Below are 13,813 nucleotides of genomic sequence, written 5' to 3'. Positions count from 1 at the left end.
CTTGCTTTTCTTTGCAGTTTTATAACTTAAGGATGCATGCATAATTCACTGAAAGGTTATAGAACTGTTATAAAACTATATAGAGAGGGGCGGAGCCAACATGGCGGCGTGAGTAGGACAGTGGGAATCTCCTCCCAAAAGCACATGTATTTTTGAAAATACAACAAATACAACTAATCCTAAAAGAGAGACCAGAAGACACAGGACAACAGACAGAATACAACTATACCAGCGAGAACCCAGCGCCTGGTGAAAGGGATGACATGATACTGTACATAAAAAAACCCTAAAGTCTCCACCCCAAAACTACTAGAACTGATATCGGAATACAGCAAAGTTGCAGGATACAAAATCAACACACAGAAATCTGTGGCTTTCCTATACACTAACAATGAACCAACAGAAAGAGAAATCAGGAAAACAACTCCATTCACAATTGCATAAAAAAAAAAAATACCTAGGAATAAACCTAACCAAAGAAGTGAAAGACTTATACTCTGAAAACTACAAGTCACTCTTAAGAGAAATTAAAGGGGACACTAACAGATGGAAATGCATCCCATGCTCGAGGCTAGGAAGAATTAATATTGTCAAAATGGCCATCCTGCCCAAAGCAATATACAGATTTGATGCAATCCCTATGAAACTACCAGCAACATTCTTCAATGAACTGGAACAAATAATTCAAAAATTCATATGGAACCACCAAAGACCCCGAATAGCCAAAGCAATCCTGAGAAAGAAGAATAAAGTAGGGGGGATCTCACTCCCCAACTTCAAGCTCTACTATAAAGCCATAGTAATCAAGACAATTTGGTACTGGCACAAGAGCAGAGCCACAGACCAATGGAACAGACTAGAGAATCCAGACATTAACCCAGACATATATGGTCAATTAATATTTGACAAAGGAGCCATGGACATATGATGGCAAAATGACAGTCTCTTCAACAGATGGTGCTGGCAAAACTGGACAGCTACATGTAGGAGAATGAAACTGGACCATTGTCTAACCCCATATACAAAAGTAAACTCAAAATGGATCAAAGACCTGAATGTAAGTCATGAAACAATTAAACTCTTGGAAGAAAACATAGGCAAAAACCTCTTAGACATAAACATGAGTGACCTCTTCTTGAACAAATCTCCCCGGGCAAGGAAAACAACAGCAAAAATGAACAAGTGGGACTATATTAAGCTGAAAAGCTTCTGTACAGCAAAAGACACCATCAATAGAACAAAAAGGAACCCTACAGTATGGGAGAATATATTTGAAAATGACACATCCGATAAAGGCTTGACGTCCAGAATATATAAAGAGCTCACACGCCTCAACAAACAAAAAACAAATAACCCAATTAAAAAATGGGCAGAGGAACTGAACAGACAGTTCTCCAAAAAAGAAATACAGATGGCCAACAGACACATGAAAAGATGCTCCACATCGCTAATTATCAGAGAAATGCAAATTAAAACTACAATGAGGTATCACCTCACACCAGTAAGGAAGGCTACCATCCAAAAGACAAACAACAACAAATGTTGGCGAGGCTGTGGAGAAAGGGGAACCCTCCTACACTGCTGGTGGGAATGTAAATTAGTTCAACCATTGTGGAAAGCAGTATGGAGGTATATCAAAATGCTCAAAACAAACATACCATTTGACCCAGGAATTGCACTCCTAGGAATTTACCCTAAGAATGCAGCAATCAAGTATGAGAAAGACCAATGCACCCTTATGTTTATCACAGCACTATTTACAATAGCCAAGAATTGGAAGCAACCTAAATGTCTATCGATAGATGAATGGATAAAGAAGAAGTGGTACATATACACAATGGAATACTACTCAGCCATAAGAAAAGGGCAAATCCTACCATTTGCAGCAACATGGATGGAGCTGGAGGGTATTATGCTCAGTGAAACAAGCCAAACGGAGAAAGAGAAATACCAAATGATCTCACTCATCTGTGGAATATAAGAACAAAGGAAAAACTGAAGGAACAAAACAGCAGCAGAATCACAGAACTCAAGAATGGACTAACAGGTACCAAAGGGAAAGGGACTGGGGAGGATGGGTGGGTAGGGAGGGATAAGGGGGGGGAGAAAAAGGGGGTTATTAAGATTAGCATCCATAGGGGGTGGAAGAAAGGGGAGGGCTGTACAACACAGAGAAGACAAGTAGTGATTCTACAACATTTTGCTACGCTGATGGACAGTGACTATAAAGGGGTATATAGGGGGGACCTGGTATAGGGGTGAGCCTAGTAAACAAAGTATTCGTCATGTAAGTGTAGATTAATCTTAAAAAAAAAAAGCAGTTCCTGTGTGGTGACCTCCAATGAGCTCTACACAATGATATAAAGGGCATATAAAAGTGTAGGCAAAGGGTCTGTTTGTGTTTGTACAGGGGATCAAAGCCTAATTGGGATACCCCGAAAATGAACTAAGATACGATATGAAAAAGAACTTTCAACATCAGCACTCTCGGGAGGACTCATGCCAGAAGATGATCATCAAAAAAACCCCAACAAAGATCCACGCACTGCTACAGGTGTAGATGCACCCATCCCACCAGTTCCTGGACTTGCCATGGGAATGAAGAAGGAGATATCTAAGCTGACCTGTGCATACAGTAAAACAACAAATTTGACTGGATCTATACTGTTGGAACTCAACCAGGAATTAGGAGAAGTGCAAATTGTAGCACTCCAAAATCTTACAACTACAGACTATTTACTGTTAAAAGAACATATGGGATGTGAACAGTCCCCAGGAATGGGTTGTTTTAATTTATCTGAATTCTCTCAGACTGTTCAAGTTCAGTTGGACATTATCCACCATATCATAGATAAGTTTTCACAAATGCCTAAGGTGCCTAACTGGTTTTCTTGGTTTCACTGGAGATGGCTGGTAATTACAGGTATGCTTTGGTTACATAACTGTACTCCTATTATGTTAATGTGTGTGCACAATTTACTTAGTAGTTTAAAAACTATACATGCTGAAGTTACTCTACAAGAAGATATGTCAAAGAAATAATCAATCTCCCCAGGTTTTCTTCCGCCTGCTACTTCTATAGCTTTTCTTCTTCCTTCCTAATTACAACCCTTAAATAGAATTTGTGCCATATATCGAATTTACCGAGTATCATAATTCTTCCAAGTGGTAAAGACACCTCAAGACAAACACTGGGCATAGAAGCCACAGGGCATAAATATGCAAAGAAGTAAAAAGCTAACCTTTTCAAACAATAAGGCTTCTCTCTCACTTACCAACTTTACATTTCCCTGTATGGCCCCGGAAGATGACTGGTTAGTCAGAGACGGGTAAGATTCCTCAAGGGAGGAACAAACTAAGACAGGCACAGTCGCAGGGGGGCCATCAGGTGAGAAATTGGGGATCAACAGAGGTGAGGCTTAGAACCTCACCCCCCCATTCTGAGAGAAATCTTCTGCATCCGTGGATGTTTTATTGCCCTTGTCTAGCTTGGATTAACACATAGGCTACAGGCACACACCTGATCATCTACATTTGCTCTCTTACAACACTTAACTATGTTTTCTACCTTTATCTTGTATCTACCTACCACTTCAGCATTTTATTAAAAATAATTATAATGAAGAGAGAAATGTGGTATCCACATATAAATCAAGTATAAAAATCAAACGAATATTCATATTTGAACTGACTGTTTATAGTTCATAATGCATGAGCAAAACCGAAAGCTTCTGTGATGGCTGCCCCTGTAATGTTCACCATGTAACTTATTCACTATGTAAGAATTTGTTCTCCATGTAAGAACTTGTTTGTTAAGCTTCAAAAGATTGGAGACTGACGAAAATTAGGCTTGGGGTGGATTAATGATTGTGCATTGAGCATTGACCCCCCTATACAGAATTTTATTGTTGTCAACACCATTTGATCAATAAATATGAGAGATGCCCTCACAAATATATATATATGCCTTCCAATTGTAAAATAAATAAGTAACCGGGATGTAATGTATAGCATAAGGAATATAGTCAAAATATTGTAACAACTTGGTATGGTGATAGCTGGTACCTAGAATTATCATGTATATAAATGTTGTTGAATCACTGTGTTGTACACCTGAAACTAATGTAATAGTGTGTGTCAACTACCCTTTAAAAAAAAAAACAAAAAAACAAACTATATAGAAACTTTGTGCTGGGTTGTAATGTAGCAGCCTACATTCTGATGCCTGCATTTTGTGCATACATCTGTAAATTAACTCTGCTTTTTCTCCCTTTCTGTTAGCTGGTCATTGAGAATTTCCCATGGGGCAATAATAAGGTTGTGGGAAAGACAGTAAGCAGTAGGAGACTGAGCTATCTACTCATCCAACTTACTTCATCCAGCTCTTATCAGGCCCAGTCTCATATATACCATTTCCATTTAACAATGCTATGATGAGTGCTGTGATGGACCTCCAATGTTATGTTTGGTGGGTCAGATAATACCCCTTTCATAGTTAGTTGTCCCATAGCCAGGTGTTCAGTACACCAGGGCATGGTAGAAAACTTGAGCTGCTTTTCAAATGGATAATAGCTGATGGCATAAAAGGGTACATCCTTACTCTAAAATCCTAGGGATCTATACTATAATAGTCCTACTGGGCTTGCCAGAGGACTCATGACATCTTGGTCTGCTACAGACACTTTCAATGCTCCTGAGACCACTGGTCATCACACCAAGTGAAAGGCCAACTTGCATTGTGACCTGGAGCTGCTGCAGAGCCTTTTCTTGTTTCAGGCCACACTAGAAGCCTGATAGGTCACTGATAAGTGGGTCAGAGTAGCACAGATAAATGTATTGTATATTGCCTTAAATATCAAAGAGGCCCATTCTTTCATAAAGAGTATTGTCTCATTTTTCTTGTCATAGGTGTCCATAGTGAAGGAAATTGTCCCACTTCAGAGAAGGCATCTAGACAAGCCACAAACAACTGGACCCATTAATGTGGTAGGACTCTGAACTTTCTTGACAGTCCTCTTCCATGGACGTGTCTCATGGCATGCATGGTACTTGCTGCATCCTGTTCACCATATCCAGTTGGCATGATATAGGACCAGTGTGATTTTCCATGGGACATCAAAGCAAAAAATGTCTTTTTTTGTGTTTATTTTTACTGAAGTATAGTTGATATACAATCTTATATTGGTTTCAAATGTAGAACACAGTGGTTCAGCAGTTACCCACATTATTAAATCCTCACCCCCACTAGTGCAGTTACTATCTGTCAACCCAGGAAGATGTTACAGAATCATTGGCTATATACTTCATGCTGTACTACCATCCCTGTGACCAACTTATATTATGACTGAGAATTTTTGTGTCCTTTTATCCCCCTCACCTTCCCCACCCTCCCACCCTAACCCCTCTTCCATGGTAACCACCAGTTACTTCTCAGTGTCTATGAGTCTATGGCTATTTTGTTCATTTTGTTTTGCTTTCTTTTCATATTCCACAAATAAATGAAATCATACATGGTATTTATCTTTCTCTTCCTGGCTTATTTCACTGAGCATAATGCCCTCTAGGTCCATTCATTCCTGCCCTGCTTTTTTTTAAACTTAAAAAAAAATGTGAATACTAGAAAATTTTAAGTTACATATATAAATTGTATGTTTACTGGACAACACTGACTTAGAAACTTCCTTTTTTTCTCATTCTTATAAGGAAAGACAGCTGGAAGAAGTTTGCATTCACATGGCAGAGACAACTGTACGTCCCCAAACTGTCATCAGCTGTTAGAGTTAATAGATATTTTCAATTTAATGTATCAAATATACTATCATTTCCTTTATTTTTAGGATCTTTGTTACCTTTGTAAGAAATCTTTCCCAACCTTTAGGACATGAAGTTATTTTTATACTATCTTGTAAATCCTTCATCTGCAAAATCTTGTAGAATAGCATTTCAGCATCACCAAATGGCTTTAAGCTAAGGAATAAGTTTCATCATTATCTAATTCTTCTTATTGGCCTATGATCCACGTGGATTCTATTTGTATGTTTAAGTTATGGATAGAGGTATATTTTCCTTCTACAAGGATACCCAATTTTTCCTGAACTGTTTTGAAAGATTACCCTCTCCTCTCTGAGGAGCTGTGCTCTTCTTACATCCTTTATTATAAATGAAGTGTCCACATTGTTGTGGGCCTATTTCTGAGCTCTGTGTTCCATAGATCTACCTGACTGTCTTTGCATCAATACCACACTTTCTGAATTACTATACTTCATACTAAGTCTTAATAACAGGTAGAGCAAATCATCTCAACTTCTTTTCAAGAACATCTTTTCTCTTATTCACCTTTTACATTTTCATTTTGAGAGTTTCATAGTTTTAATTAATGAAATATAACTTATATCCAGTAAAGTATACAAACCAGATCCTGATAACTGCCCATTTGCTTGCACCTGAGATTTCCCAGTGAGTGTGAGAGTACTTTGAGAGGAATAAAACTCTGCAGATAGGATATTCCAGTGTCTGGTCAGGCTGCGCATTGGTGGTCAAATTGCCCATTCACTTTTAATATTTTAAGCTATCAGGAGCAAACTGGCAAGAACCATCAAACTATTTAATGTATGTATACTTTGATCATGACACTTCTCTGTTGATTCTGGGAATGAGCAGGATAAGTGGGAGGGTCGAGACCCTCATAAAACAGGAGGGGTCAGGTCTGTCTGCTATGGAAGGGTGGGCAACTGGGCCACACGACACAGCTGGGTGCAGGTGGGGAAGGCTGTCATTCCAGCTGTGGTCCTACCACATTTTCCACACTTCAGGAATGGTCACTGGAAGGAAAACAAGGCAGAAACCAGCCTTCTGACTGTATTGAGGACTCTGCTCTCCTCAACCCCACTGGCTGTTCTGGTCCCACCTCTCTCACTTTGGAGGCTCTGGCCAGGTCCAGATCCAAACCCCACCCATCCTGCCTCAAGACAAGTCACAGAAAGCGTCTGCATGACAGTCCACTTTAATCGGGGCATCCTAGAACTGCCCCTCTGGGGACAATGAGGAGGGCATCAGGGCAGAGAGGCTTCACACGTGGGTTCAATCAGCAACAAGGTTGCGGCCAATAGTGGTGCGTGATTCAGAGAAGCCCTAAAACAAGACGAAAAAAGGAGTGGAGTCAGTATGTGGGGAGATCGCCCCTCCCTCACCTACTGTCCTTCCCCAGATGCTTCAAAAACAGCCTGATTTGAGTAAGCCCACAGTGACTCAGCCCATCCATTGACTGCCTGTCCCCTTAGTTCCCACATATATTTCACCCTCTTTCTGGTAATTTTCCCTTGGGTTCAGGGCTGGAAAGAATGGCTGCACCTTGTTTGCATTCCCCAGAGCACCATGGCAACCAGTCTCTCACAGGTGGGTCTGTCACTTAGCTCTGAGTGCGTTGACCCAGCAACCAATCCAGGCTCAGGAAGCCCAGCTGCCTTCTTGCGGGAGTGAAAACTGGTTTCCAGGGAGCTCATGAGGCACTGGAAGCTCCTTGAAGTGCAGGCTGCCTCTGGATGGGGTGCACAGCAGCTGGGGATGCTAGCTCCATGGCCATCATCCCAGTCCAAGCCACCTCAGCCTCTCCTGGACGAGGGTGATTGGCTCCTAACAGGCCATTCTCCAACATCACTAGAGTGACCTTTTAAAATTGTGTATCACATTATGACATCCCATTCCTTAAAATACCCAGTTAACTTGGCACTACACATAGAATAAAATCCAAACTTTTTACTGTGATCTGTGAGCCCCTGTATGGTCAGTCCTGGGCTTACATCTCCAACCTTACCTTCTACCACTAACTTTTCCATCTGTTCCTCTAATGTGCCACAGCATCCTTGTTTCAGGGCATTGTTTCAGTGCTCTCTGGTTGGGAAGCCCTTCCTTTACACCTTCCTCTGGCTGCCATCTTCTCGTAATTTAGGTCTCAGCCCCAAAAAAGACTTCTGTCAATGTGGAGAAGTCTGATGTTTGGGACAACCCAACTTCCAGGGCAGTCCCTGAGAAGCAGAGCAGGGGCTGTGCAGGGGGAAGGGCTAGGAATCAGGAGACCTGGATTCCAGCCTTTGCCCTGCCATGAACCTGCTGTGCAGCCTTGAGTAAGTCCCTTGACCAGCCTGGGCCTCAATATCTCATCTATAAAGATAGATAGTACCGCTAGATGGGTGTTTTTAATCTGGATTCTGAAGAGTTCAAGCATCCATCCTAAGGAGACAACTCAGAGCCTTGCCCAGGTGACTTTCCCAGGCCACAGGAGTTGAACAAGGCACCGGTGGAGGGTAGAGGGGATGCTGTATGTGAAGGTCTCTGGGCTACCTCCCCCATTAATCCACAGGAGCGCTGCTATCACCTGCTATGATAAGAGAGTATATGGAGAAACTTTTTATTTAATTTTGAAAACTGCAGTTTTCGATGCCTATTTCACACTCAATGTCTGTGCATGATCCTACAGATCATTTTGTCCTTAAAGGCCAACACCTGCTCTACCAGCCTTTCATATGGATAGTCTGTGAGAAAGGAAAGTACCCTTCAACTGGGAAACAAAAGAACTTTCTTCAGCTTATCAGTTTGCACCTCAATACCCATTCCCTTCTTCATACCTGCCTCCTTCATTTAAACAGGTCCTTGGTGGTTCCACCCTCCTGAGAGAAAGTGAGCCCCTCACCTTGACAGGGTTGACCACCACTTGCTTCAGGGCCTTTGAATCCACTCTGGAGGTAGAGCACTGATCCCTGTTCACCTTGACCACTGGGCTCTGTGAGGAGGGAAACCAGGAGTCAAGAAGGAGGCAGAAAAGGGTGACAAGTCCCCAGAGGGAAAAAGATGGGGCCCAAAGTCAGAGATTTAAGATTCTTGAGTAGACACATGAGTCTCACCTTGGGAAATAGGAGCTGAAGTTTCGTCTCTTGCTTGCCCCTGTAAGAAACAGGGATGACAAATGAAACCTGACTTGCTAAAACCCACCTCCTCTCCCTTTATAGATATCACTGATGGCTCATTGAGTTACTTCCTGTGGATCCCAGACAGACCTCCAAGTCATCTTCAGCACTCTTGGCAGCTCTTAACTGCAGTTTTAATACCTCCCTGCTCTGTCTGTCCACCCGGGCATGAACTGACCATAGGCCTCACACACCTCACCCCGGTGGGTTTGGTGGGAAAGGCAGCCTGCCCATCCCTCAGACATGGATCTTGGGGATGGAGTCTGCTGATGTGCTCCATCTTCTGGGCCATCACATCCTGGGTCATGTCATCCTTCCAGAACAAACCTGCAGGGTGAAAGGATGCAGCAAACTGAACCTGGGACACTCTGACTGGCCCACTCCAGGGACCAGAGTGAGATCAATATTACCCCCCTTCCTCAGATAAATAAAGGATCACCATTTGTGGAGAGAATTAAATGAGATGGCATATAAAAGTTTCTTAGCATAAAATATTCAATTAGGATTAGTATTAGATTTTCTTTGCTGATTCATTTGATGATATTGTTAGGATTAAATGAGATTAGGCATGGAAAGAGTGCTTAGGAAACTCTGCTAATGATTCCTAAACTTTAGTATGCATCAGAATCTCCTGCAAGGCTTGTTAAAATACAGATCAGTACACCTATGTTCATTGCAGCATTATTTAAAGAGCAAAGATATGAAAACAACCCAAGTGCCCACTAATAGATGAATGGATAAAGAAGATGAGGTACATATACACAATGGAATATTACTCAGCCATAAAAAAGAAGGAAGTCTTGCTATTTGTGACAACATGGATGGATCCAGGGGGTATCATGCTAAGGGAAATAAACCAGGTAGAGAAAGACAAATACCATATGATTTCACTTACATGTGGAACCTAAAAAACAAACAAAAAACAAATAGATCCATAAGTATAGACAACAAGCTGTTAGTTACCATAGGAAAGGGGGTGGTGAGATGGGTGAAATAGGTGAAGAGGATAAAGAGGTACAGACTACAAATTGTAAAATAAGTTAGACATAAGAATGGAATTACAACATAGAGAACTTAACCAGTACTATTGTAACATCTTGGTATAATAATTGGGTAGTTACACTGATGGTGGCAAACATCTAGTAATGTGTACAATTATCCAGTCACTATATTGCACATCTGAAACCAACATAATATTGAATATTGCATATCAACTTTATTGCAATAATAAAATTAAAAATTAAAAAACAACAACAACAGACTACTGTTCCCCACCCTAGAGTTTCTGACTCAATAGGTCTGGGGTGAAGGTCAAGAATTAGCATTTCTAATGAGTTCCCTGGGGATGCCAATGTTGCTGGTCTTGGGATACACTTTGAGAACCACTGCTCTAAGGCATTATGCCCATATTAGACATCAGTAATAGTAGTAGTAGCAATATGGACTCAAGGCAGATTTCCTGTACGACCCTCCCCCTATTCATGAAACTCTGCTTTAAGGAAGGGTGAGCCATCTGTCTCTAGGGGACTCTGTACTTCCTTTCATTCCTCTCCTTTATTTGTCATACAGTTTGCTCTGCTTCCTACTCAGAGGCTGAAGGATGTGTGTGTTCATTTTCCTGGCTGAGAATTTAAGGATTCCTGGCTCTGGAGAAACTCAGATAGTGCCAGGGGTCAGGACTAGCATGAAGGAATTGGATGCCAGGCTCTTATTCAGGGGCTTTTTCTCGAAGACTCTGCTAGGTTCTTCTAGGGTGTTCAAGGGCAAGCAGCCCACCCATCCAACTCCACTCTAACTCTGGTCTCATCCCTGCTCCATGAAATGAGCATGACAGGGAAGTCTCAAGTAGAGTCATTTGGGAAAGAAAGCCTCCTCAGGTCAAAGAGCCCTTCACTATCCCCCCATATCTGACCAGGCCCCAGCCTCTCTTCTCCAGCTCTTACTCACCTTGTGGCACAATCTGCTGGAGTACAACTTGCAAGTGCTGGAAGACTGGCATGGTGAATTCTTGCAGAGGCCAGATCTGCCCCATTCCCACTTGGCCCTGACCATCTAAGGGCAAAATAGTGGCATCAGGAAGGAACTTGGCCAGAAGCCTTCCAAATCCCAGTTGAAGAAAAGCAGCTTCCTTCCATTGTCACCTCTAGGTCCCCTGGTCTCTGTCCCCCTCACCAGACCCCCAGTCCACTTGCTTTCAAGTCCTCCTTCTTTCCATTTTTCCCTTCCTCCATCCCCACCTTTCCTGTTCTTCAGTACCTGCCCCCCATTCACCTTTGGTACCAACTTCTAGGTAAGAACCAAGCTAGGCAAAGAGCAGCCTGTAGAGATGGAGGTAAGCAGAGACTCAAAAAGCTACACACATGGAATGGATAGTCAGGTAAACAGGTGGGGCTTGGGAAGCAGATGAACTGCATCCCAGGGAAGGTTCTGAAGCCTGGAATCTTTAGACAAAGAAGGTTGGTATGTACAGGGTTTGAGTGTCTGGATCCTTGTATTGAAAGCCACAGTTTTCGCACAGTGCATAGGGGAAGGAGAGGTGATGGCAGAGGATAATCCCAGGGCTATACACACCTACCTCATTCTAGGAGATAAGGTAGCAAGGTTGGAGGAAAGTTGTTTTTTTTTTTTTTCTGTAGTGGAATTACCATGAGGCATTATGGATAAGCATTTAAAAAAAGGGAATTCTCCTTCCAAATTAAATGGATCCTGATATCGATTTCCTGGCTTTGGAAGGAACAGAACCTCCAGTAACCTGTTGAGAAGGAAATGAGCTTCTAGAAGGAGAGATGGTTCTTTCAGATAGCTCTCCAAAGACTGATTGGAAACGTGGTGACCTGGACACCTTCGGCCCGACCCACAGGGCGCCTGTGGTGCTCTGCCCGTGGTGCTGAGAAGTGGATGAAGCCTGGCACTGAGGCAGCTCCGGGCGATAAAGAGGGCTAGGTCTCCCCGCAAGGCTTGACAGTCCTCCTCCTTCCCCCTCTTGTTTTCTGCCACCCAGCCTCCTCCCACAGTTCTTCGGGAGTCATTGGCCTCTAAACCCAAGAGCCTGGCGGGGGGAGTTGGCATCAGACTAGGAGTTTGCGCTTCTTCCGCACGCGCCCCGCGGTGGAATCCTCGAGTCTGCGCAGTAGGCCTTTGGCTGCTCAGATGTAAGTCGGCGCGGGTCCACCTGCACCCCTCAGAGCGGAGCGGGAGGAAGAAGGGTGGCCTCCTTTGCCCCTCCATCTTCTGTTACCCAGCCTGGACTCCCCTTCTTATCGGAAATGAGACCGCGGACACTAGGTTCTGAAGACTTCTGAAGAAGCCCTGGCTCGTATCTCCGCCCAGCCTTTCCTCCGGAGCCAAGACCTCGATTCCCTCAGTGCCTGACCCTACTGTCCCGAGACCCAGGTTCCTGCCTATCCTTCAGCCCTGGGCTTCTCTTCCTCGGCCTCTCGGCTTGCCTTGCTTCTCCCGCGGCCACACAGGCCGGTTTCCCTTCCCTCTGCCCATTTGTTTCCCCATCCTCCCCCCAAATCCACATCTTCCCCTGAGTCAGCTTCTCTTAGGTCCAGATCCCATATGCGGAGCCCCAGGCCACGCCTGTGCCTCTTTCTACGAGGCGCTCTCTACATTTATCTCTTTAAGAGCTCCCAAACACATTATTTTCCTCCTAAAGTCCGAATCTTGAAGCCCCCTAACCCATTTCTCTCAGGATCGCTCTCTGGCCCTGCGCGCACCCCCCAGGTTTCCTCCTGACCGTGGCCACTAATGTCGCTGCAGCCCCCTGGGCGGCTGTTCAGCAGCAGGAAGCAGAGGAGCAGCCGGAACGCCCCGGGGACCCCAGACAACAGCGGGCGCTGCATCCTCCCGGGCTGGGCGGGCTCGCTCCGCACCTGAAACGCAGAGAAGGTAGAGACAGCCGCCGGAGAGGCTGAGCGGCGCTGTCCCACCAGCTGGCAAGGCTGGATCTGCACAACGCTCCCTTGGCAGCACGGCCAATCGCCAGCGGGCCCTGCCCCTCTGGACTCTTACCCAACTCCTCCTTCCTCCTATGGCCCCGACAGCCACCCCACTCCACAGCAAGGCGCCAGCTTCTTTTCTACGTAAACCTGGTCCCCGGGACTGCCGCTTCTACTCCCAGTTCCGAAGTTAGAAAAATGGTTGCGTGTAACATGTGGGTGCGAACTATACCCACCTCATAAATTTGTTGTAAGGAATAAATATGAACAGCGACTGAACAATAAACACTCAGTGTATTTAGCCTATTTTTATAATCCTTGATGCTCTTTTTACCCTCTCTCTTAAAAACCTTCAACATGCATGGGTGGGTTCGACCTGCAAAATACATTGCACGTCTACCCATTTCTCTCCACATCCACTGCTATTGCCCTGGTTCAGACCACTCTACTCTTCAATAGAGTGATTGCAGTAAGTAACTAGCTAACTTATTCATCTCTTGGGTCCATTCTTGTTTAGTTATAGGCTAGGTGTGAGCTTTCTAAATCCTACATTGGCATTTCAGTAGTTTTTCATTAAGCTTAAAAAAATTAAAATTTTCAAATGTCAAAGAAAAAGAAAAAAGAAAAATCTAGTGGACATTCATAAGCTTACCACCCTTAAGAGATTTAACAATCATTAAGATTTTGCCATAATTGCTTCTTTCTCTTGATGAAATATTTTAAAGTAATTTACAGACATGACATCTTACTCCTAAATAATTCAATATGCGTCTCTTAGAATTAATGATAATTTCTTTAAAAACCACATACCATTAAGACATCTGTGGTAGGCTAATGGCCCCTAAGGATGTCCACATCTGAATCTGTGAATATGTTACCTTGCAGTTAAAGGGTCTTTGCAGGTGT

General features: G+C 43.5%; 1 protein-coding gene across 4 annotated transcripts; it reads right to left on the bottom strand.

Annotated features, from left to right (window-relative positions):
• Positions 1–6,985: 6,985 nt before the first annotated feature.
• On the bottom strand, positions 6,986–12,919 carry RESP18 (regulated endocrine specific protein 18). 4 transcript variants are annotated; one of them, XR_008998168.1, is made up of 7 exons: positions 12,706–12,919; positions 10,911–11,015; positions 9,158–9,290; positions 8,901–8,940; positions 8,690–8,779; positions 7,351–7,632; positions 6,986–7,131 (listed from the first exon to the last, which is right to left on the bottom strand). XR_008998168.1 is itself a non-coding variant. In XM_057503512.1 (6 exons), exons 1-6 carry the CDS (start codon positions 12,809–12,811, stop codon positions 7,582–7,584), a joined length of 504 nt encoding a protein of 167 aa, XP_057359495.1. In that variant the 5' UTR covers positions 12,812–12,919; the 3' UTR covers positions 6,986–7,581. The 4 variants fall into 4 exon arrangements, 3 of the variants coding, with proteins under 3 accessions (XP_057359495.1, XP_057359494.1, XP_036770434.2); XM_057503512.1 differs by having other exon boundaries at positions 6,986–7,611; XM_057503511.1 differs by having other exon boundaries at positions 6,986–7,537.
• Positions 12,920–13,813: the final 894 nt, after the last annotated feature.

This window comes from Manis pentadactyla, chromosome 6 (genome assembly GCF_030020395.1).
Source record: "Manis pentadactyla isolate mManPen7 chromosome 6, mManPen7.hap1, whole genome shotgun sequence".
NCBI classification, from domain to species: Eukaryota; Metazoa; Chordata; class Mammalia; order Pholidota; family Manidae; genus Manis; species Manis pentadactyla.
This window is presented reverse-complemented; position numbering and strand designations above follow the sequence as displayed.